We start from the raw sequence: 23665 nt of genomic DNA, 5'->3' as shown, positions 1-23665 counted from the left end.
AGAAACACATCCAGGCTCCACCTCTGCTTTGTTCTGGATGGGATGTTGGTGTCTCTGCCATTAAGGATATTGCTAATGAGACAAGTCCTTTTTGTTTGCTTTGCTGTGTTCAGTTTTAGTCCCGGCTCTCAGGGAGCATCATGTGTGGGACCTGCACGTATGAAACACCCTCTCTTTTTCTTATCTGTGCTCTTTGGTTGCTGCTAAAATACATCAACAATTTCTAAAAATAATGAAGTGAGCTCACTAGTGTGATGATTACCTTTCAGTTCAAAACTGAGTTTTTAAACTAAATCCAAGGGCAACGTGTTTCCTTGACTTTGTGGGTCTTACCCTGCCAGGCAGGTGGGCATCCGTGGCCAGTTAGAAATCAAGCATTTGGGAGTTTCAGCGCACAAAAGCTGATTCCAAAATTTTTGTGCCCTTAAACTTTCAGCAAATTGAGATGAAGTCTGGGGATAAGCAATGGGTGAATCATTGGGTGTGGATGATGGAAACAACTCGTTGGTGAGTAAGTTAACACAGCCCTAGCAAAGAAGTTGCTGTCAGACTTCACCGATTTTTATGTTCAATCAGTTTATTTGGCTGTCGTCTGCTTGTATCCTCGAAGCTTTTTCAATTCCTTATGGAAAAGAGCAAAATATACAACCATTGTTTAGTTTATTTCTTCAGAACTGTCCACATTAAACAGTGTAAGTTAATTAAGTAGAGTTGCATGACATATATTTTTATATAAATGTAAAAACACCAACACACAATATAGACTATATACCACATAGGCAACACATACAGTGCAAAAAATTGTCTTCCATCAATACTGTATCTTCTGGGCACACCATATTTATTCAGGAATGTGTTCTAGGGGCATAGGAAGGAATTCATTTAAAAGAAAAAGAGCATCAAAATACCCCCAAATGTTCCTGGTGCTGCTTATGCTGATGTTTTTTTGGGTGCCATCTCCATGCTGCTGCACCGTGAAGCACAAGAGCATCGGTGAAGGTTGTACGGGCTGCGGGTCTGAGCCCAGCCAGGGCAGCAGGTGCCACTTCATAGGGGTGAGAAAAGCTGAAAACGCTGAAAATGACCCAGACACCCCTTAGCAATCATGGACTGTGTTGGTGTGCAGCCCCTCTTTGTGCTTTTTAGACACCACATCAAAGGGAGACACCTTGATTTTTATTTTTATTTTTTTTCCAGATAATAGTTGCATGCTCAAGAAGACCGCAGCAAAATATTTTCAACCTTTGCGTTGCTGCTCTGAGCTTACCCAGACCTTACCCGATGGCTCCCACCCAAGGACTTGCATAAATGCCCCCGTCCCAGCCCGGGTGAGCTGGTAACACTGATTTCACCGGTGCATATGGAGCGACAGATTGCCTCTCCTGGAGTGCATTTCCATCTGTGGCAAAATTACAAATTAATTTGCTGATTTTTTTTTTTTTTTGAGCTCTTTGATCAAGGTTACTTGATCTGTGCCATAACCCCTCACAAAAACCCAGCACAGTAATTCTGGCTTGTTATTTAAACTGATGTTATCTATGGAGTATCATACAGTGTTCTCTACAGCCGTGTACAAGCATCCTTGGCAACACCTTTTATTTCTTGGAGAAATCTGACGACTTTTTTTTTTTTTTAATACTCAGTGCTGCTTCTTCCTAATGTTTTTCATCAGAAACTATATGAAAAGCTTCCTTTCAGGTCTTATTTGACCTATAGTGACCATACACACTGGATTTCTGAAATAAAGACCTGTTTAGAACCAGCATGATGAGAAAGGAGCTTAAAAACCACTGCAGAGGCAGTGCCATGAGATGGGGCTCTCAAAGACTGAAACTGAGTGAAGGGACTTTATAGTCCAACCTGTTGTGAAAGCCCCGTACCTGTATCGCTGCTCTTGACACCTGACTCAGGTGTTTTACTCAAGCTGCCAGGCTGAGCAACAGTCCTCTGAAACAAAACACCCCACTTAACTGGGAAGGCTAGGGGAAGGATTAGTAATTTTTAAATAAATATGTGATAAATGCCCAGTTTTCCTTAATTCCTGTATGGATCCACTGAAGCTGTGGACAGTAGGTATGGTTTAACCAGGTTTTACCTTCCCAGCTGACTCGGGCTGTTCAAGAGCCAATGTTCCAAGGCAGCCGGTGAGTTGTGCTGTTCAGGCTTTGTATCAGGGCTGATGTAAGAAGCAAGAAGCTGAGATCTTCCTGAAGGAGCAATTTTAGCTCTAGATGGGGACCCCTCAGGGCACAGGTGTCGCATTAATGTGTCAATACATGGTGCAAACACACCACCTCTCTCAGATTTTCCGTATCGGGAGCAAGATTTTTAGCTTTGCAAGGTGGCAACTGAAATGAGGCAGCTCTGACCTCTGGAAAAGGGGATGAGAAGCACTGACAAGTAGCTTTGCATCATTACCTACGTGCCCTGTAGCTCCCAGTGCCTTCAGCTGTGTGCAGGCTGACCAGTACAGCAGCCTGACACCAGTAGGATGTGACCTCATTGCCACCTCTCAACCACAGGACATTTTTGTGGGTCCCTATGGTAGCACATGTCCAGCTGCTGGGTGAGGGGCTGAAACTCAGTAGTCCAGGGGCAAGAAGCAGTTTGTCCATCTGCTGCATCCACAGGGCTCTGCTGCCTCATCACTGCATGCTTCCGTGAACGCCCACGCTGCAAACACCCAGCTGTTGCTTTCTGCACCGAGCATTTGCCTCCCGCTTGGGGTGCTGGTGGTGTTAGTTCAATGTCTCTTCTGCCTGAGCAGAACTGCCTAAATAGCTGTTTTTGAAGAGGTTTGAAATGCAGTTTAAAGGTGCTCGTGAAGATCAGTTGCTCCTGCCTATGCTGCATTGGTATGGGTGCACGGAGGTTGATTTTTCTAATATTTTAATGGTACAGATGTGCTGCTGGGACACACGGTGTTGGCAAGGCTTGACTCACACTCCGGTGCAATACCGGTAACCCTTGGGAAAGCTGTTACTGTCACTTGGGCTCTTCTCAGTAATACACAGATTGTCCTGTTTAGTTACCACACCAGGTTTCCAGGAGGTGCTCCGGAGCTACAGCTGCCCTCCTGTCACCTCGTGCCTGGCAAGCCCGCCTCTGGGAAGGAGCAGGGATGCCCCAAATCATCCCACCACAGACTTCCCTGGCTTAAACAGTCACTGTGTCTCAAGGGTTAACCAGGAGTTAGCTGGAGGTTAGCATGCACCCACCACCTGGGAGGAAAATAACATCATTTCTATCTGCGTCTCCTCGTGTGAGTATTTCCTTTGCGAATACTGCACCTTTTCCACAGTGATACTTTCCTGGGCTGAGAAAACCTGTTCTGTGCCTTCTACTGGAGCAAGTGTTAATAACCATAAATAGCCCCAACGATGCGGCTGTGAATGTCCACCATGTACAGAGATGTCAGCATGTATGTGTTAGCGCCGGCCTTGGTAGGATCCCTGTTGAGTTTTGGCAGAAACTACGCTGCTTTCTCGTCCCCAGTCACTGTCGATGTTCTTCTCAGGTTTTCCTTGACTTTAATGAATTCTGGTGCATGGTCTTCCTGCTTCTCCTGCTCTTTCTCCAACTGTAGGAAAGAAGAGTCACTGTTATCTGTGCATGCTAAATGACAAAAGTGCATTAGCGATGCTAAAACGGTGGGCTTCATTACTGCTGCGTGTCTATTTGTTATTACTCAAAGCTGAATGAGTGTGTAGTGGCACGTGTCTGTCTCTTTTTCTGGCCAAATGACTTTCTTTTTTTTTTTTTTTTTTTTCTCCCTCCAGGGAGGTACATCTCCAGCAGAAAATCGGGGGAGTGCTTCACTTTAGACCTGGCATGGAAGAGGAGAAGGTTCGAATCCTTCTCAGCAAAGGAGGCCCGTGAGCCTGGGAAAAGCTCTCAGCATCAGCTTATCGTCTAAGAGGGGGGTAAGTTGTTATACTGCTTCGCTTTTATATCCAAATTCTTTATGGATCTCTCCCTACACCACCTTGTTTCATATCCCTAGTTCTTGTCTGAGAGTGCTGGGCTTTGATTTTCAAGGGACCTTGGCTAATATTATTGCAAGGGAGCTGTTGTGTCATTAATTAAACAAACCAGTTTCACCCATTTGCAGTGCAAATACTGGCAAGTAGGACAGGGAGTGACTTTTTTTCAACAAGCTGACTGGCTTCTTGCACTGGTTTGGGTACGAGGGCGGGCACAGAGAGCACCTGGACATGGCCACGCTACTGACAAGCACCCACGCTGGATATCGCTCTCGCCAGGCATATTTTTGGCCAGAGTACATGCCAGGAACTGCTCCCCAAAGCAGCTTGGGTGTGATTGCAGAAGGTTTTGCGCCTTCCAGCGCATCTGTGGCCTCGCACCCGAGCATCCTGAGCACCCCTGCGGTGGGTGCTGCAACAGCCCCCATGCTGTTCGGGGCGCTTTGAACTGGAAGGTGTACCCCAAGGGCACCATGTGAGACCTGGAGGAGACCCAGGGCCAGTGGTGTGCGGAGGAGGTCCTGGGCGAGGTGGGACTAAAGAGAGGGATCCCATTGTGAGGATGAGGGGGCTGCAGCTTTGTGGGGCAGCGGCAAAGGATGAATTGGGGTTCCTGTTTTGTGGAGGGGTAGCAACGCTATTCCTTGGTTTGTATCTCAGCCCACACATCTCCCCTGTGGTCTGTGCCTTGCACGGGGTGGTGAGGATAACCTGGGGGTGACTGAAAACTCAGTTCTACCTGATCCAGCCTCTGGTGCCTCTTTAACAGCTCTTTTTCAAAAGGAGACTGCAATTTCTTTGCCTCTTCCTCTTCCTTCTTCTGTCTGATGAGTTGGTTTCGCCGTCGGTGCTCAAGCACGCGCTGCAGCTCTGGCTTGCTCTCCACGCCCAAACCTCTGGGGATAAAAAGCAGGAAAATCAGGGCCAAAGCACCTATACCCTGGGGTATAACCATAGCCAGCCCAGAAACCCCAGGACTCTTCTCAGTCCTAAATAGAAAGATGGGAGACCTGGTCCACAAACCAGTCCTGATCCACAAATCCATCCACGAGACTTCGAGGGTGTTACTGGGAGCGCCTTACTGGTGGGGCAGTGCCTTGGGCTGCCTGCCTGGGGTGGGCACCACTCTGCTGTCTGTGTGTGCAGCTTGTGGCAGTTTTGCTAATCCTGTTGTGCTGAGGTGCTACAGTTTTCTGGGTCAGATATGGAAATGGGACCTTCCGTTGGCTCCTGCTGGTGCTGGTTTTAATTATGTCAGTGGCATCTCCAAGCAGCATTGAGGGCATTTTAAATAATGACGATTTTTTTTTCCACCAGCAGGGGTAGATGTTGATCTGCAATAATTATCCTGGCAGTTCCTTTCCTCCTCGGTGCATCTCAGCTTTGCTTCAGAGCTGAGATCTAGAGGTGACATGCAGAGTTTGGGTCAAGAGGCCAAACCAAAATGTCCTTTTCTCCTGGAATCTGGAGCGTTCGCCGATGGTGCAGGTGCCCAACTCCCCTTCAGCCGCTCAAAGCATCTCACAGTGGGGCTGCTCCAAGCCCTGTTCTGTGAGGGTTGGGATCACGGGAGAGGAGGCATGGCCAGGACATGCAGGCAAGGCATAAATATGTGGCAAAGAGATGAAAGAAGTTCTCAAAAAAAAAAAAATAAAATAAAATAAAAAAATCAGAAATCTAGCACTTTGAATATTGCCATGCCTGAATTTAGATGCCGAGATTTACCTCCACCTTCCCACCAGCTTCTGCCCCCCTAGAAGCATGGGAGTAGTTATGGACATGTAGGGCTATGGGTGAACGTGGAACAAGTCCAGATGTCCTCCTGTGTGGTCGTGGGACAGTTTCTGCCCCTCCAGGGTAGTGGTTTGACCAACTCATCTCCTCTATGCCAAAAGGAATCACCTTCCTGGCTTAAATCACTAAAAGTCGTGACTCTGCCCCACTGAGTCCTTGTCAGAGAAAGGCAAAAACCTGAAGTTGCTGGGAAGTTGAACATTTGCTGAATTTCAGAAGACTTTATTGTAACTGCACAGAGTGGTGTGTTTCTGAAGAACAGATCATTGAGAAGCGGTCGAGGCTGCGTTTACACAGACTCGCTTCCGCAGCAGCAACTGGAATGTAAGTGATCTTGCAAGAAAACACAGAACTAGACGTAGCTGGTGGAAATGGTGGTTTTGAGAAGGAGTTGAAGACCTTGTAGCTGTCACATATGGCAAAGGAGTGGGGCCTGACCGCTTTTATGGTCTGGGTTTAACACTTATTGAAATCAATGGGCTGAGAGTATTTACAAGTCCTGTTGTAAAGTGGGAGGTGTTTGATGTTCCTGTGGGTGAGGACCTGTTTTGAGGTGAAGAGGGGACCCACGTCTGTGTTGAGGGCTTGTTGAGGGCACGGTGGGTTGGGGTGTTCTATTAATGCAAAGCTCCTCAGCACCCGGAGGCTTCTGTTGACCGAAGGCTGGTTGGTTTCTGCTGAGGTTGTTTGAAAGCAGAGACATCAAACCCTGTGGACTGCGGAGCTTCCTTGGCAAGGTGGCAGGTGCTGGAATGTCATCTCATGTCATGAGAAACTGAACTGACACACAAGAGAGGAAAATGTTCTCCAGATACAGCAGATCTCTGCACTGTCACAGCGTGGCTGGAGACCAGTTCTTGCATCCCTCCCGTGCCACATTTAGTGATGCTTCCTGTTGCTATTCATTTTGTTTTGCTTTATGACAGAACAAAGTTCATGACAACGTCAGTTAAGGTAGGTGTAGTGTTGACCCCAGAACTTCGATGATGTTTTTTCAAGGCAGGAAGAACTTGGGTGCTGCAGAAATGCTTTTCCCAAGGCTTGAGAGAAGGCAAACCTGCCTTGGCTTGCTGGAGCCACAACTTGCAATGTTGCCTGTGGATTTATTGCTACTCTTTGATTTAATCAGCCTATGTTGTTAGTACCCAGAGGTGTTGACTAAGATAAGGGTTTTATTGCGCAAGCTGCTGATTTGAGATGCTTCTTACTGCTGCTTAAAGGGAAAAAACAACAGCAAAGCCAGGAGCAAGCCGTAGAGCCTTTTCTCTTCCCTTCTCCCCTTGCTCATCCTGTAGTAACATGTAGCAGGAAGCAAAACTGGTGGATTCCAGAGTGACAAGACACCAGCAGTGATGGATTGTTGTTTGCAGTATGGTTCGTTTCGCATACTTGCTGAAAAATATTTGGGAGGCCAGAGACGAAGCAGGTTTAAACGGATAGCTGAGACATACAGGTCTAAAACAAGAGGGGTCAGGAGATGCAGGATGGCTGCGATGGGGCTGCCTCCGGCCAGCATCCGATGGCATATGTGGATATATCGTAGTGGCAGGTATGGCACTCAAGTACAAAGTGATGATGCGCTTTGTATTTGCCAGTTTGACGTTCGGCTCAGCCTGGTGCCATGGGGTCTGTACCCTATCTGCCACCACACGTCTCTGCTACCTTCATTGCAGGAGTTTCTTGATGCTTTGGTCCATCATGGTTAGACTGGAATAACATTCTGTGACTGGAATAACATTCTGTGAGATCAAAGCCAATGCTGGTGGCTGAGCCTTTAAACTGAGCAGTATCACTGGTCAGGATGTGGTCACTCTCAAAAGAGAGAGTTCTAAAAATACCTGACTGGTATAGTTACGTCTGCCTCAGTGCTGGAGAATGGCCTGGGCATGGTCCCTGTAATTCTTCTGATTGTGTGAAAATCAAATCAAACACATGCCCAGCTAGCGCTAGTATTGATTAATGAACCCTGCTGGCAGACTTGATTGTTTGCTGAATTAATATATGTGTCTGGTTCTCGTAATGACTGTAGTCCTTTGGAACAGAGGCTGTGCTCCTTTTAATTAGATGGTCAAAGTCCTATTATGTCAGAATATTTCTGGGTATTCAGAAAATGTCAATATAAAGCCAGCAGATTTCTTGCTGTGCTAAAAAGGCTCTGAACTGAATATGCTTTTATGGCACTGATGTTCAGACAGTTGCTGCAAAGGAATGATGTGGGTTTAGGTTTTTCAGCCCCTGGTGTCATTATCCTGATGTTGTTTCTGTACCCCCAAAGACTTAAATTGGGGTGATGGTGTAGAAAATCAGGAATGTGAATTCTAACCTCTCTTTACTGGTCTGATTTTTAGGGAGACAGTGATTAACTCTGTACAGAAGATCTCACCCTGATGCTATCCCAGCTTTCAATGGCTCCATCCAGCCCGCAGCTCTTACTGCCTCTGGATTGACCTTAAAGCACATAGGAAGGCTGCACATTGCTGGAGACTTGGCAGGTCAGTGATGGAGACAGAAGAAACAGGACCAGGGAGAAAACACGTGTGGGACACGGAGCAGGGGCTCTATGGATGCCTCGCATCTTCCAGCGCTTGTGGCTTGAGGTGGGCGGAAATAGCGAGCAGCTCCACAAAGTGCTTGCTGATGCTTCAGGATGGCAGAGCAGGGGGCTTTTCGTTCTGCTTTTGTTTTAAAAGAAACCACCATGTCAGAGAAAAGGACAGGAAAGGACTACTGCAAAATTTACATGGTGTTCATTTGCAAGTGAAGGGATTTATTATGCCCTTTCAACTCGCAGCCTGTTGCTGGCACTTTTGCCTTGGCTGCTGAGCTCTGCAACACCTCTTGGACCACTCCAGGCTGCAACCTCCTCTTACCTTTTGTGGTTCATCAGCAGCTCTCTGTGCAGCTCTTGGTGGCTCTTCGAGGCTTTGACAGGATTTAGGAGCTTTTTAGGTTTGATGAGGTCTGGGTTTCCATCTATGTAGTCTGGGTGAGTCAGGATATTCCCACTGTCTGGTCGCTCCCGCTGTATTTCGGTGTACATGGATACTGGAAGAAAAGAGAGATGTTTGCATGAGCAGCTTCACCCCACTGTGCTGTGGGAACTTGCTGGAGCAAGACAGGGGAGAAGAGACGGCGTCTGCCCCGGCTGCTCAACACCCGTGTCAGTGTCTGCACGCACGTGCCTCCACGTGCTGGTGCGGGTTTTTTAGAGGTTTTTAAAAATATTCCCTTGGCGTTGTTGATGAGACACATATTAATTAGATCACTTAAATCACTTGCCAGCCACTCTCTTCAGTGGCTGCGGTGTTTAGTGCCAAGGATTAATTAATGCAGTATAGGTCTAACTAAAACTGGGAACAGCCACGACTGGACTGTGCTGAGCTGCTGCTTTGATGTCCTGGCCGAGGCCATCGGTCCCTTAGCACAAGGGGATGCTGTGGGGTTTGAGGTGCTTCTGAAACACGGGCCTGAGGAACTGCTGCTGTATCTGAAACCTCTTGTCAAGGAAAGATTTCGTTGATATCCTGCTGGCCTAATAATCAGGATCAAGCCCAACGCCAGGAAAATCATAGTCCGCCCATGTGGTCGTGCTGTAATAATTTGTACGTTCTGAATGTAGGAACAAGAGCCCACTGTTTTGGAAGTGGTGACAGCTTGGATTTCAGGCAAACCACACGGCATGTTTGCTGTTGGTATTTTCCAAGTGCTCTACATTTCTCCTTTACAAAAAAAGCCTACACAAAGTGAGTGCAAAGCACAAGTTATAAGACAAACTGCATGTGTTAAGCTGTGTCTTTAAATGTGCAGCACAGTGGGGCTGCCTGCAATTATTCCATGTACCATCTAATCAGGGGCTCAGAAACAGCAATTTATTCCTGACTATTCACTTGAACAATTTGGAAGTTTACCAGTAAGAACAAAAAGTCCCAGGAAAAGGATGTAGGCAGCTCCATGTCTTTAAGTGTCTCATTATTACAGTATTTCTAGGGGTTGAGTGTGAAGTTATATGGGTTGGTGGAGCAGTAAGGAAAACAGTTGTTCAGTAACGTTGCCTCTCTTATTGCAATCTCATGTATGAAAGGAATAAAAGCCTTTTAAAAGAGAAATCAATAAAAAAAGGCAAAAGAAAGCAGGCTGGGGCATTCTTTCATAGCAAGTACTTATCAAATGTAAAGTGGATTGCAATCAAACAGAATTCTGTAAGGAATAATACTGCTGAAGAAATGATTCAATATCAAACAACTTCTCATTGAATGTTAATGCGGCCAGTGCCTTACTGCTTTGGGAACAAAGAAAAACAAATGAGAGCCCATTACATGAGTGTAATTGGGGTGAATAGTTTGGTACATATTTAAAGGGCACTTGGAATCTGGAACCAGTGATTTTTTTGTGTCAAATTGTTTTCCTCTGGGATCATACGTTGCTGCTGGCAGAAGGGAAGGTGGCGTGGTTTGATGTTTGATGGCAATTGCCAGGCTGGCTCAAACCCCAGCGGGGCTGGACTCCGCAGGCTGAACCTCGGGGCTCAGCGTTGCCTTCCAGAGAGATGCAGGGACTGAGGAACAGCCAAGGGTTAAGGCAGCACAATTTCACGGCTAATTTTTGTTAGATGAAAGCCAGGTTTTGAACAATGAGAAAATATGTCAGGTTTTCACTGGGATAAAATTGCCCTTCCCTCCCCGGCCCTGCCTTCTTCTGCTGCTGCGTTTTGTTTTTTTTTTTTTTTTTTTTTACAGGAAAAAAGGCAGGCAAAAGTCAGGGAAGGAAGGTACAAAAGCAAAGGTTTGTTTTGGCATTAATGAAATGGATGAGTTCCCATTTCAAATGGCAAAGCAATGTCTTTATTCTTCAAACAAAAAAGTCTCTCCATGGAGTAACTTTTAAATAAAATGCCAGGTGTTTTTAATGGAAACACCGTTTTTGGACAGCTATGCTAACAGACTAGCCTCACTGTCACTGTGCCATCCTGTCACCCTTTTCCCACTGTTCCTGTGCCGTTGTTCAGACCAGAGCAGCCTTCAGTGACAGAGATGCCTGCACTTGCCTGTGTGCTGAGTACCAAATCCAGCAGAAGAGCTCAGGCTTATCAGGCTTGGATTTGTCCATCTTAAATCCTCCTGTTGCGCTCTGCTGGGGGATAACGCAGTGAGCAGCGAGCATGGAAGGATTACGTGGCCAGCCAAGCCTGAAGGACCAACCTGGATGCTGGAAATGGCTGTAACTCTCGTGACTCTGGTGGTTTTTTTCTATACCAAGTAGTTCTCAGGCCCTGCTGCTAATCTGTGCTAGCTCTCGGGGCACTGGCGCAGCATTGTTAACTTATACAGGACATTTTCCCCCTGCCTCCGTGATGTATGGGTTTGCTTTTGCAACTCAGGAGTGGGAGTCCCTTCTTCCCCACCTCCAAGACCCAGATTGTAGGACATTCACTTGGGGCAGGCTGTCCCCACACCCACACAGGGCTAATGCCCAGCAACATACAGTGCTATTGCACGGTGTCATCCAGCCCTTCAGTTTGGTCTTGTGGTGTTTCCACCCCCTGGACACCCAGCATGTTCAGGGAAGGCCCCCCTGCCCTCGCCTTGGGGGACCCTCTGCTTATGCAGTATTTTGGGGGAGCACCGTGGTGAGCCTGGAGGTTTTGAATTGGCTGATGCGCTTGTTTCCAGACTGCTGCAGTGCAACATTGCATGGCTGAGGCTTGCAAAGCAGCAGCGATTTATCAGCCTATTTACTGAAGGCAGATGGGGAACTTTTCCCTGAAACTAGTAAAAATGAAGAAATTACTGGGAAGGAAGGAGTAGGAGGAACTGAAATGGACTGGAAGCATTTCTGGCCAGGCGGCTGTTAAATCAGCATGCAAAAGTCCTCACAATGAGTGCATTTGTGTGAACAGTTCTGCGGGGGCCGGGACACAGCAGGTAGCTCTGAGCTTGGTTTTCGCTGTGCTAGACGTGCCCAGGGGTGTGCAGGCACCGAGGCTTTGCCTTCCAGTGGGTGTTGGTGCTGCCCTGGGGACAAAGTCAAAGCCCTGATCTTGTACCTGACCGGGACTGGAAGGAGCCTTGAACCTCACTACAAGAACAGCACTTTAAACCTTCAGAAGACCTTAGTCTGGAATAATTCAAGGAATGTCTCATTTGCATTGAGCAGAAAAAGATAAAGGAGAATATAATAATATTGGTGTGCCTAAAACACAGCGTGGGGTTATGCTGGGAGTAAGGATGGGGCATCCTTTCTCCTGCAGGTTGGCAGATAGGGACCCAGTGCAAAATATTTCTCAGGGAGTAGATCTATCATCTTCAAGACCTGATGTAATTCATGTCCATGTAAGGGGAGACAGACTGCTATCAGGCTGCTTTTTGTCAGTATTTATAGTGCTGGAGGTATAAATCAAGCCAGGTCTCTGCAGTGGATTTACAGCAGGATGTCTGGTTTTGCATGATTCAGCCGTAGCTCAGTGAACAAGGCTCTGCTCTGGCACCTCCTTGGCCACCATCATAAATCAGCAAAAGGTGTTAGACATTTTTATATTGTTCTTGGCAAGATATAAACAAAAAAATACATGTGCATTTTAATACCCTGTGCTGTACTCAGAAAGACAGGGTGACCTTTTAAATAGATCTGCTCTGGAGAGTTGCTTATAAAAAGTAGCTGTGCTTCCTTCAACATACTCAGTCTTTTGCTTGCTTTTAAATATTTTCCCTTTCCTCGTTTCTAGAAGTCTGAGGCTTTCTAGGAAAGGTACATTTCCAAGTGACTTTTCTGTAAGTAAAAAGCAAGGCTGCCTGGATGAGGAGGCCAGGGCCACTGGCAGGTACTTGGACTTCACACGTGGCGTTATCTCCTCTCCCAGCCGTAGCTTTGAAACAAGTTCCCAGACTTGATTAATTTTCCAAGAGACCCCCCACAGGGAATATTCAGCATCTTTGAGATGGCCCAGAGACCAACCACCCCCCTGCCCCAGGGTCTGGGACTGGTTGGAGGAAAAAAATATCATTGTAAAATCTTGGCCTGTTCTGACCTAAAGCAAAGCGCAAATTCCTGCTCACCTGGAAATGCTTATAAATTTCCAAATTCCTGTGAGACTTGTGATAAAATCATCACTCTACAGTCCTGGAGCAAATTGTTTCCACTTCTGATTATGCTCAGCTCCAATTTTTTGGGGAACAGGATATCAGGCAGTTGTGGTGCAACATTAAATGACTTTGAAAACCTGAATTTTGCAAATAGTACGTTAATTGTGCCCTACTGGGACCATGAGATGTGGTGTGCTGCTTGGGGTGCTGAGTGGCTTTTCTGCAGCCCAGGGCAAGGAGAAAGGTTTTAGCATGCTCCTGGGGAGGAGGAGGACTGGCTCATGCCCAGGGACAGGTTGCAAACACGGGGACTCAGCTCTCCTTCCCTTTGCCGCTGCTGCTTTTTGCTTTTCCCTCAGAGGAGATGCCCTACAGAGAGCATTTATTCAGGATTAAGTGACTTGTCTCTCCGCGGTGGGCTGCCCCGTGGGTCCCTCTGCATCAGACCGTGTGCTGCTCCCGGTGCTGCCGTGGGCAGCCGGCTTCACCATCCAGGCGGGATGGAAATAATCCCCAGGAATGTTAAGGGGATTAACGGCGCTGGAAAGGGCAGGTAACCCGAGGGGTGCTGCCTGCATGGCTCCAGCCGTTCTTCACAAGGGGAAAAAACAAAAGAAATTGGAAAGAAAATTAATCCGTAGCTGTTTGGTTTAGAAAACTGTAGGGTGGAAGTCTGGGCTCCTACCCAGCACTTCTCAACTTGCAACTGTATAAAAGAGGGTGCAGCAAGAAACCATAGCTTGGCTGCTTTTTTGCAGGTTTTCCTGTGAAATGCCTTCTACCCCTTTGCTTTTGTTTTGCAAACTCTCCTTGATGTCCTACCCTCCTGCAACTCGCTCGCCCTTCCCCTGCACATCCCTCAGCCCTTTTCCATGCCACCTGCAAACTGAGTTTCTCTCCCTTCAGCCCCGCTCTGCAGCGCCCTGTCCCATGCAACGCTGCTGTGATGCTTCTCAGCATCCTTAACTCGCAAAGCTGGCGTGCTGTCTTCTGCAACACAGGTCAGTGTTTAGCTTTAGCTGAAATCTATAAAGCAACCATAGTTCGCAGTCTTTTATTTCTGCCGTCTGTGCCGTTTGAGAACTGACTTTCCAACTGGAGTATCTCAGGAGAGGTTTGTCAATAAGGGCAGATGATGGCCAAACTGCTTTTGTTAAAAATACTGTCTGGGCATCCCTTTCTGGGCAGAGGATGGGCCTTTGTGAAATGCCATCCATGTAAAAACAGGCAGAAGGGAATGGGATCCAAGCTCAGAGCATGTTGCTATTTGTAATTCTGTGAAACCCGATTACTTGGTAGAAGGGACAAGACTGGGCAAAAACCTCAGGACACCTAGGATCAGAGTCCTGGATCTGGGTTTGTAAAAACACTGACCCAAGGGACTGTTTCCTGGGCAGAAATGATCACTTAGAAGTGTGGCTACAGAGAAAAACCTCTGGTTTTCTGGATGCTTGGGATTTATTAATGAATGTGTCTTTTGTAAAAGAACCAACAGATTAACGAAGGGCTGCTGAAAGAAGCTGGTCATACACATCCTGCAAGTAAAGAGACTGCAAAACCAACACATTCATTATGCGTCAGTAGAGCTAGTTTAAAGCTATTTACACAAGTAACCTGAGCCTGGGAAATAATGTGAGTTTCTGACACATTTAACTGCAATCCTGGGGGCAACCTTCCCTTTTCTGGGCTATGGCCCCCGATGGCATCCACTCCCTGGGGAGCCCTCCTTTCCCCAGGATGAGGGGATCATCCCTCACACCCCTCTTTGGGACGGCTGAGGGGAGCGGATCTGTCCTCACACCCCCACCAGGGGTTTGCGTGTGATCTTTAAATCAGCTGCCGTTCCTTTTAAGCACTGGTACATGCACACTTCTAGCCATTAACCAGAAGTTAACTTTGTTTTTCGTTTTAGAGCACGAACTTTCAGTCAATGCTGCTGAGGCAGTCCACTTCCTAAGAACGCATTTCCACTCTCTGAAGTGGAGCTGGAGTTCGGCCCTACAGCTTTTCCCATGAAAACGTAACGGGACAAGAGGTCATGCTGTATGTTAAATCCTACGAAGAATGAAGCTGAAAGTTTGTCTTTAGTTTTGGATTCTTGAATTGATGGCATTGGGTAATTTGCATGATTTTCCTAACACTAATTAATTGTATCTTAGAAACACAGGATAGCTGGGGTTGGCATCATGGGACAGGGAAGCAACTGCACGTTCGCCTCTGTGAGCCCCAAAGCTTTGTGGGCTGAGAGCAGCTTTGGAATGTGCAACTGCGCTGCGGAGGATCTGACGCCGGGAGGATGAGTGGTTTGACCTCAAAGGTGGGCACTTGCTTTTGGAAGCTACTTTCTGTGTGATCAGTAGGTTCAGGGCAGGACAAGGCACCCAGGTGCTGGCTTTAGCAGGTCGGATGTGGGTGCTGCCCGCTGGGGTGACTCGCTGTGCCTGGAAGCCCTTTGGTGGGTGAATCCCTGCAGCTGAGCCTGCAAAATGTGCCTTAATGTCCCAACTAATCCGCGTGTTGCTGTTACCCGGCTGAGCCTGGGACAAAATATCTGTCATTCCTTCACGTTAGTTAGCTTAATGACTGCTGTGGCTTACTGCCCTGGTGATGGGTGATGATGATGTTAATAATGATGATGACGTTAATAATGATGGTGATAATAATAATAATGATAATAATGCGAGCCCAAAGACTCAGATGCTAATTGTTATCCACCCTGGGCAAGACGGTACCAGCTTCTACCCTCACAGTGATTTTTACCCTCTGGTTCCTGCCATGCCAGCAGCTCGGGAGCATCTCATGCCGATGGACCTGGCATGTTCCTTCTTGCTTGTCACCAGGCGACCGTATCACCGATAAGTGATATGTGCGCTCCGGAAAGGAGGCGAAGAGCCTTTGTCTGCTTTTAATCTATAGTTTTAAATAATTAAGCAAGGCTAACTCTGGTATTTATAATGCAGTAGGGTGAATGTAACTCGATGTGGCTGCTGTGGGAAGCAGTTCCCAGCTATCAGGTGGCAGCAGCAGGCAGGGATACCCCAGGTCCCTTCGCCTTCACTCAGCCCTGGTGTTCAGGAATAAACCCCACGAGGTCGCAGGGCTGGAAAGGAGAAAGAAAACCCTATTGGAAATGTAAAATGGGGCAGGAGATAGGGCCCTGCAGCTCCTGGCACTGCTGCCACATCTCACCCCGGTCCCTGCCTCTCTGCTGAACACATGCTGGGGCTGGGTCACCAGTGCAGTCTGAGCTCCCCACCAGTGCAGTCTGAGCTCCCCACCAGTGCAGTCTGAGCTCCCCACCAGTACAGCCAGTGCTCCCCACCAGTACAGACAATGTTCTCCCACCAGGATAGCCAGTGCCCCCAGTCCTGCTCACGCTTGCCGAGCGCTGTGCCAGCACTGCAGCCCGTGGGACTGGGGTCCCCCATTTACACCAGAGCAGCACCCATGTGAGGGGGGCACAGAGTGGGCACCGGCTCAGCTCACACACCAGCAGTTGCCATCACCCCGAATGTAAAGGACCCAAGATGTCACCCTGGTCTCCCACTGAGCTTTCTACCCATCACATGTATTTGGAAGAGAGCAATCCCAGCAGGTTTGGGACTAGCTGAGCTGTCTGGTGTGTGGAAGTTACTGGTACCTCATTTTGTGTTGGCTAATGCTGGAAATGCCTGTACAGTCAAGCAGCAGCAAGCTCCTCTCTGCCTGCAGGCAGGCAGGGTTGAGTGTGCTGGTTAATAATTTCATTTCATTACTTTGGACTGTGATAAGCAAAGATAACAAAGCTGGAATCCCATTCTGTTAGCGATCACCAAGGGGCGTCAGCCCTGTGCCTTTTGCAAGCGGCATTTGGAGTGGCTTGTTTAGTTTTGTTAAGAAATGACAGATGCTTAGCAATATTTCTTGATAATTCCAAACTTTTAATATCTCATCAAATATTTTCTCTGCGCATTTGCCTGCCTATGAAAGAGACACACATCAATCATTAATGAATGTTTTAAGGTAGCTCAAAAGTATTTTGTTGAATACAGGGAAAATCCTCCCATGTTGATTTGCAGGGATTGTGTTATATTAGCAAGTGCCCCCTGTCCAGCCCAATGCTTCTCCAAGAAGGTTTGAATCGCAACATGGGTTTGCTTAGAGAATTTTTTGCGGGATATGGGTCTGTTTTGAAAGGCAGAAGCAGAAGGGCAGCTTTTCAGCCAGCTGCTGAAGTACCAAAGTAACATGACATCTCAAATAAAATTTAAAACAGGGTCCCAAGTCACCTGTGCGCAAACATGTATGCAGCGCAGACTAATCCCATGGAAGCTTAGCAGCCTGTCCCTGCAGGGGGGAGCCAGCAGAGTCGTGGGGACCCCCCGAGGCAGCTCAGGCGGTCCTGGACTTACCTGATTTCCGCAGCGTGGCCCTGGGGAGCCCGGGGGGCAGGTGCTGCCCTGCGCCCCATGACATGGGGCTGAGGCTGCTGCTTCTGCCCGGCTGCGCTCGCGCCTGCATGAGTTTTTGGCAGAGTCTGACGAAGCTGCCCGGCTCTTGTCAGGTCTCTCCAGCGGGAGCAGGGACAGAGGGTCACGTGGAGGTGGCCGCTGCACTGTCGCTCCCTCCCTGCTGCTCTCGTCACCCCACAGGGACCCCAGCAAGGGTTGGAGCTCAGATGGCAGCAGCTGGTGGCCTTGCCCGCTCCTCAGTGCTGGTCCCAAAGGTCTCTCTGCTGCCCCGGAAACATGCTGCCTTTGGTCTTCGCTGCCGTATGATGTTTTCCCAGGACAGAGGAACAAGCTAATTGCTTTTTCCCCCCAAAGCAAACAGCTCTGCCCAGGTGCCCAATCAGCCCGCTCAGTGTGGCCGCTGCTGCCAGTGCAGAGGTTGTGTCCCTGCTCCACGGAGAATGATTTCTCCTAAGCGTGCCTTAAGCATGCTCCCGGAGAAATCAGATCGCCCCAGAGGAAACCGCACGCCCACTCTCTTTAGCAACCACTGCAACAGCCAAGCCCGGCACCAGGGCAACCGCTCGAGTTATCGTGATTATTCCCTGGCGTGTTGCAACACCCCGTCATCTACCAACTGCTGCATGGTCCTGGGGGAACAGCTGCTGCACCTCATGGGTAAGGGCTGCAGGAGGTAGACGCAGCCACTGGGGGTGGGCCATGGGTGTCCTGGTGGCACCAGGGCTGTGTGATGCTGCTGCATCGCTGCCCTGGGTCTCATCCTGCTGAGATGCAGCCCCTGCCTGGATTGGACCCCTCATCCCCATCCTTGCTGTGGCTGGACGTACCATGTTGGCCATCCCTGAATTGCCACAGCCTGGGAATCCAGAGGCTGCAAAGCTGAAGGAGGAGTTAACCACCTCAGCAGCTCTGGGGTGGGCGCTGTGGTCTGGCTCTGCCCAGGTTGCCCTTTGGAGCCTGCAGATGCCCAGAATTTTCGTCCCAGGAGGTGGGCAGGAAACTACTTCCACCCCAAGAAAGGAGACAAGGGATGCTGTGGGGCACCACCGCGGTGCGGGTACCAGCCACGTTCCTGCACCCATGGGTGCACGCACCAGCATGGCCACCTCCCGACCAGATGCTCCCGTCTCCGTGAGGGACTGCAGAAAGGGGCCAGGCCACAGGGGTGCTTATTCACTTATGTTCACCTCTCCACAGTTTGCTCCTCTCCACATCCCAGCATTTTTTCCCCTCATCCCAGCATTTTTCCCCCCATCCCAGCTGTGTTTTCCAGCCCAGGGCTCAGCAGCACTAGGTGCGAGTAGACATCCCAGCCTCTCTCTCCCTGGGGAGCATAGGCTGCTGGACTCACCCGAGCCACCGCTCCTGGGCTTCCCACTGCCACCTGGACACTTGGGCTGAAGGGAATATTCTTTCTGGAGGAAAAGAGAGAGAAATGGGAAAGGACTGTGCAGGTATTGTTCTGTTACAGGAGAAGAAATGTAGGAAGAGTTACTCGTCATTTGCTACTGTCATTAAAAAATTCTTTTTCTTTTTTTTTTTTTTTTTTTTAACCTCCTGACCAGGAAATGTTAAATTTAACTGATGTGGAGTTTCAAGTGCAGGAGGTGAGAGGCAGGCTGGTCTGCATTCCCCTGTGGCTGGTATGTGTGTACGTGTACTTGCATGTGCATGGTCAGCCCAGCCCCATCAGGCGTGGGTTAGACACAGGCAGGGTTTGAAGGTCCAATACAGCTTTTGCCCCTAGACCAAGGCTGTGGTGGAGGAAAGGGCTTTAAGTGGAGAGGCTGTGCAGTTTGTCTGCTCAAACTGCAACCTGCCTTGCAGTCCACATGTGCCCTGTGAGCTTTTTGTGGCTGTGCAGATTCTCCTCACATCGCCCGTTGCCCCATAGCCTGGCTACTCGCATGCTCCAAAAAAACCATTTGGCTCAAATTTGAACTGAAAAAGAGACGGTTGCACTACACCTCGTGGATTGCCTTTGAACATGCTAAAGCTCAACACCTGGTGTTGAGCTTCATGTCTGTGGGTTCACTAGAGATGTGTCAAAACAGGGAAAAAGCATCAATTTAAACCCACTTTGAGCTCCCAAGTGTGGTTATGGCTGGTAGATGAGGGAGTGGAAAAGGGCTGTGATCCATCAACACCTGCTTTCGACTGAGCAAAAGAAATTGGAAAAACGCAAGCTAAATTTTCTGGACATGTTTCTGTCCGATATGCCCTAGTGCCTTCCCAGCTGCAGATCTGGGCTCCTCTCTGCAGGGCAGTGGGTTTGTGGGGTGCTTAGAACCTCCAGTCCTGAACCAAAGGACTTCTCCTGGCCAAGCTATTTTTTCTAGGACCTCCTTGCACAACAGTTCTCTTTGCTATCTAAATTAGGAAGCAATCTCACCCTGTGCTCCTGAGTCTTTGGGATTGACAAAAAGCCTTTGTATTCCCCCTGTAGCTCCCTGAAGGTGACTGTGTGAAGGCGGCTGATTGCTGGGTGATATTTATCTGGAGTGGCTCCTGCAGACAAGGAGTTGCGTCATTCACCAACTGCCCCCATGTTGCTTATGAAATGGCTTCATGTCCCAGTAGAAGGTGACACGGGGAGCTCAGCCCAGCGTCGCTTTTTATGTCTCCCATGCCCCACATGGCCCCATGTTGCTGTGGATGCTGTGGGGGGTTTACAGGTGAGGGTCTGGTTTGGAGATGTGACCCTCAGAGGAGGGAGTCCTGGGGAGTCCCTGTGCCGGGAGCTGGCAGAAGAGCTGGGTGGCTCTGGCACAGCTCTGACACAGCTCTTTGCCACGTGTGGCAACAGAGGGCTCATTTGCCCAGGTGGCCAAAAAGGCCAACAGCATCTTGGTGCGCATCAAGAATAGCGTGGCCAGCAGGACCAAGGCAGTGACCGTCCCCCTGTACTTGGCACTGGTGACAACCCATCTTGAATACAGTGTTCAGTTTTGGGCCCCTCACAAGAAAGCCCTTGAGGTGCTGGAGCGAGTTGAGAGAAGGGAACGGAGCTGGGGAAGGGGCCGGAGCACAAGTGTGATGGGAGCGGCTGAGGGAGCTGGGGGTTCAGCTGGAGAACAGGAGCTGAGGGGAGACCTTCTGATCTCTGAACTGCCCGAAAGGAGCTTGCAGCATGGAGGGGGTTGGTCTCCTCTCCCAAGTAACAAGCGACAGGACAAGACGAAACGGCCTCAAGTTGTGCCACGGGAGGTTTAAATTGGATATTAGGAAAATTTCTTCACTAAAAGGGTTATCAGGCATTGGAACAGGCTGCCCAGGGCAGTGGTGGAGTCACCATCCCTGGAGGGGTTTAAAAGACACATAGATGAGGTTCTTAGGGACGTGGTTTAGTGCCAGAGTTAGGTTGCAGTTGGACTCGATGATCCTGAAGGTCTCTTCCAACCAAAATGATTCTGTGATTCTATTCTATGATTTCTTGGGCCTTGGACTCGGACTCTGCCTGGCTGAGGAAATTATGTTGTCTTTTCATTCAATGTGTAAGTAAAGAGAAGATAATGCTGTGCTGATTGTGCCCCAGAGTGTCACTGATGGGTGGCTGTCCGGTTAATTGGTGAATGCTGAAGGAGGAAGGTGGGTCTGGTGGAGCCCACAGCTGGGTCCTCATTACTGGGGCTGTATATTAGACTGGCTTTCAGCCGTTGAGTTACTTTGCTAGTGATGTTAGGTGCTGGCTGCCATTGGTCTAGCCAATTGCTGTGGCACCAGGAGCTTTCTCGTGTGGACGCGTCTCCCGTGTATTAAAAAGCCCCAGACAAGTCAAGTGAGTTCCCAACTCAAACACTGGCTTTTCTGTGGTTGTGCAATGCAGCCAGCCTGACAGGAACGCAATGACAGTGAGATAACGCCGCCGCCAAGACGGGCTCGCTGTCTGTCCGGCCGCAGCGCCGAGGAGCCTGATACAAGCTGTGAATTACTGAGCAGACAGCTCTGCCAGGCCCTGCCTGTATCTTTATTAAATCTCGCTCTCAGCATGGCGCTGGGAGTGCAGCATCACTGTCAGTCGTGTCCAGACCCCTGATCCTCAGACAAAATTCTGGCCCCACTGAGGTCGCCCGGACTCGAAGGCAGACAGCGTTTCACCTCCTGCTGCAGGGAGGGCCTGGAGGCTGGTTAAACATTTCCTCCGCTGGGTTAATGCGAGATGTTGGCTGCGATGGTGGGGACCGGCCCTCCCTCCCGCTCTGTGTCCCCCTGCACACACAGTGCAATCCCAGCACAACCTGAGGAGTTGTGCTGGTTGCACCGTGCTGGTGACCTTGGCGGTGGCAAAGCCAAGGACATGCAGGCTGTTTGAAGCGGTGCCTTGTCCCTGATACCCCGTCACCTCCATGGCACGGGGTGGCTGGAAACACACTCCCGCTAATCTCCACTCCAGCCATTAGTGTGTTTGCAGAGCAGCATGACTTCTCACACCTCCCCAGCTCATGGAGGGGAGTTAATGATTGCTCAAATGATAGAGACTTTTACTTGCTCACCATGGGACAAAATGGGGACAGGACTCTGTCCCCGACCCTGCCGTGCAGGGGGGCAGGTACTGCAGGAGTCACAGAGCTTTGTTTTCACAGTGAGGGTTCAGATGGGGAGGGTGTATCGCAGTAAATGGGTGGAAAATGCCTGCATCTTGCCAGGACTAAGAAGTACTAACAAAATCTAGCATCAGATGGTAATACTGTGCCCCTGTGCAGGTGAGCAGGACGGATGCACGTGGGGCAGGTGGATGAAGGAGGAGCTGCCCCAAGCCCACCCGGTGCTTCCATCCATGGCAGCAGCAGCCAGCCCGCAGCGGCCCTGGCCAGGGATTTCTTCAGCAAGAGAAGGAGGATCCTGGAAACACGGCTAATGGGAGCAGGTACCACTTCCAACCCACAGGCCAGCTCCTGCCTGGGATCCCCAGGCTGCTTCAACCATGTCAGTGGGGACACTTACCACTTGAGCTGGAATTAGCTATTAAGTGGGGTTAAATGCAACGAAGCAACATATAGTATAAATAGCAAGTAGTCTCATGTACTTCTACTGTTCTATGTTACTCCCAGATACCCTGGGCATCATTATACCCCAGCAGAACCGTTCCTGGCCCTGACTGATGCACAGCAAAGAACTCCTGCAGCAAATGCCTGGAGGCAGTTTCGCAGGTGTAGGCTGATTTGAAACACCGGGTCTAAGCAGGAATCCTCCTCCGCGGCTCCCTGCTTGGGAGTGCAATGCTCCAACCGCAGCTTAAAGCCAGCCTCTCTGTATAAACCATCAATCAGTGTTACTTGTCCTACACGTGGGCGCTCTAATATTTACTTGCAGCAAAACTGATAGCTGGTAATTTTGGCACGTTTGTGCTTTGATGCAAGCAGTATAGGGAAACAAGCCATCAGCGTGGTCAGGTTGCGAGCCACGGGAAAGGCGAGGAGGATGGCTTCAGGCAGGTTCAGATCAATACAGATGCCATTAAGGAGTGGTATCTTAGCATCTGTACTGCACTACAGCCAACGCCTGAGCTAATAAATTAGGCAAGAAATTGCTGCAATCAGATTATGGTTATAAAGAGGTATTAAAGTGGGCAAAATGCCATCCAGCTTGACAGCTGATGTGAATCTCTCACAGATCTAGTTTTGGGAGGGAGGCACCATTAGCAGGGTTGGAAGTTGCCCAGCCTATTCGGGAGTAGATGAGCACAGAGAAAGGTATTTTGTCCGGAATGTTGGTGTTCAATGAATGAACACATCCATTGACTAAAATAAGTCTTATTGCTTAACCCAGAGGCTTTGAAAGAAATTGTCATGACCCAGAACAAGGCATTGATGTCTGGCAGATTGAAGCCAGCATTTCTGTGTGTGATGAAGCCACAAAACATACAATTTAGAGGTCAGCCAAACTGTACTCTACCACTGCTTTCAAATAGCCTCAGATACCCTCTTGCTGCTCCTGGTGCTCTGTATGAAAATGTCTCTTACATGCTCCTGGATGCCGAGATGTTGTCTAAGCTGTTGCCTAAATCTCCTGTGTTATTGCTGAATTCTGGTCTATCTGTGCTCATTTGCAGCAGCTGGGACTGATCCAGAGACGTCAGTGAAATCATCCACTGGAAGAAACTTTAAGACTTTTTCCCATCTGTGATGTAAATGCACAAAAATCTGTCAGCTCAATCGTTTTGCTGCAAAATCTTGCCATGTGAGGCGTTGAGGCTTATTCGAGTCAGCAAGCTGGTGCACATGTTTGCCGAGATGACACCACTTTCTTGTTAAGGAGAAACACCAAAAAAATGACCAGCATGCCTCAACGCCCAATATCACTGCTAATTCCCTGCTGGCCTTGGCCAGAGAAAGCGCTGCAGTTTAGATGAGTTTCC

The 23665-nt window shown here is 49.0% G+C and overlaps 1 protein-coding gene across 1 annotated transcript; it reads right to left on the bottom strand.

Annotated features, from left to right (window-relative positions):
• Positions 1–624: 624 nt before the first annotated feature.
• Positions 625–17621, bottom strand: FAM107A (family with sequence similarity 107 member A). The gene is made up of 4 exons (XM_065642682.1): positions 17248–17621; positions 8648–8822; positions 4723–4879; positions 625–3580 (listed from the first exon to the last, which is right to left on the bottom strand). The coding sequence occupies exons 1-4, from the start codon at positions 17354–17356 to the stop codon at positions 3473–3475; spliced, it is 549 nt and encodes a 182-aa protein (XP_065498754.1). The 5' UTR covers positions 17357–17621; the 3' UTR covers positions 625–3472.
• Between the last annotated feature and the right edge of the window lie 6044 nt (positions 17622–23665).

Source organism: Caloenas nicobarica, chromosome 11 (genome assembly GCF_036013445.1).
Source record: "Caloenas nicobarica isolate bCalNic1 chromosome 11, bCalNic1.hap1, whole genome shotgun sequence".
NCBI classification, from domain to species: domain Eukaryota; kingdom Metazoa; phylum Chordata; class Aves; order Columbiformes; family Columbidae; genus Caloenas; species Caloenas nicobarica.
Note: the sequence above shows the minus strand (reverse complement) of the source record. Positions and strands in the feature narration are given on the sequence as shown.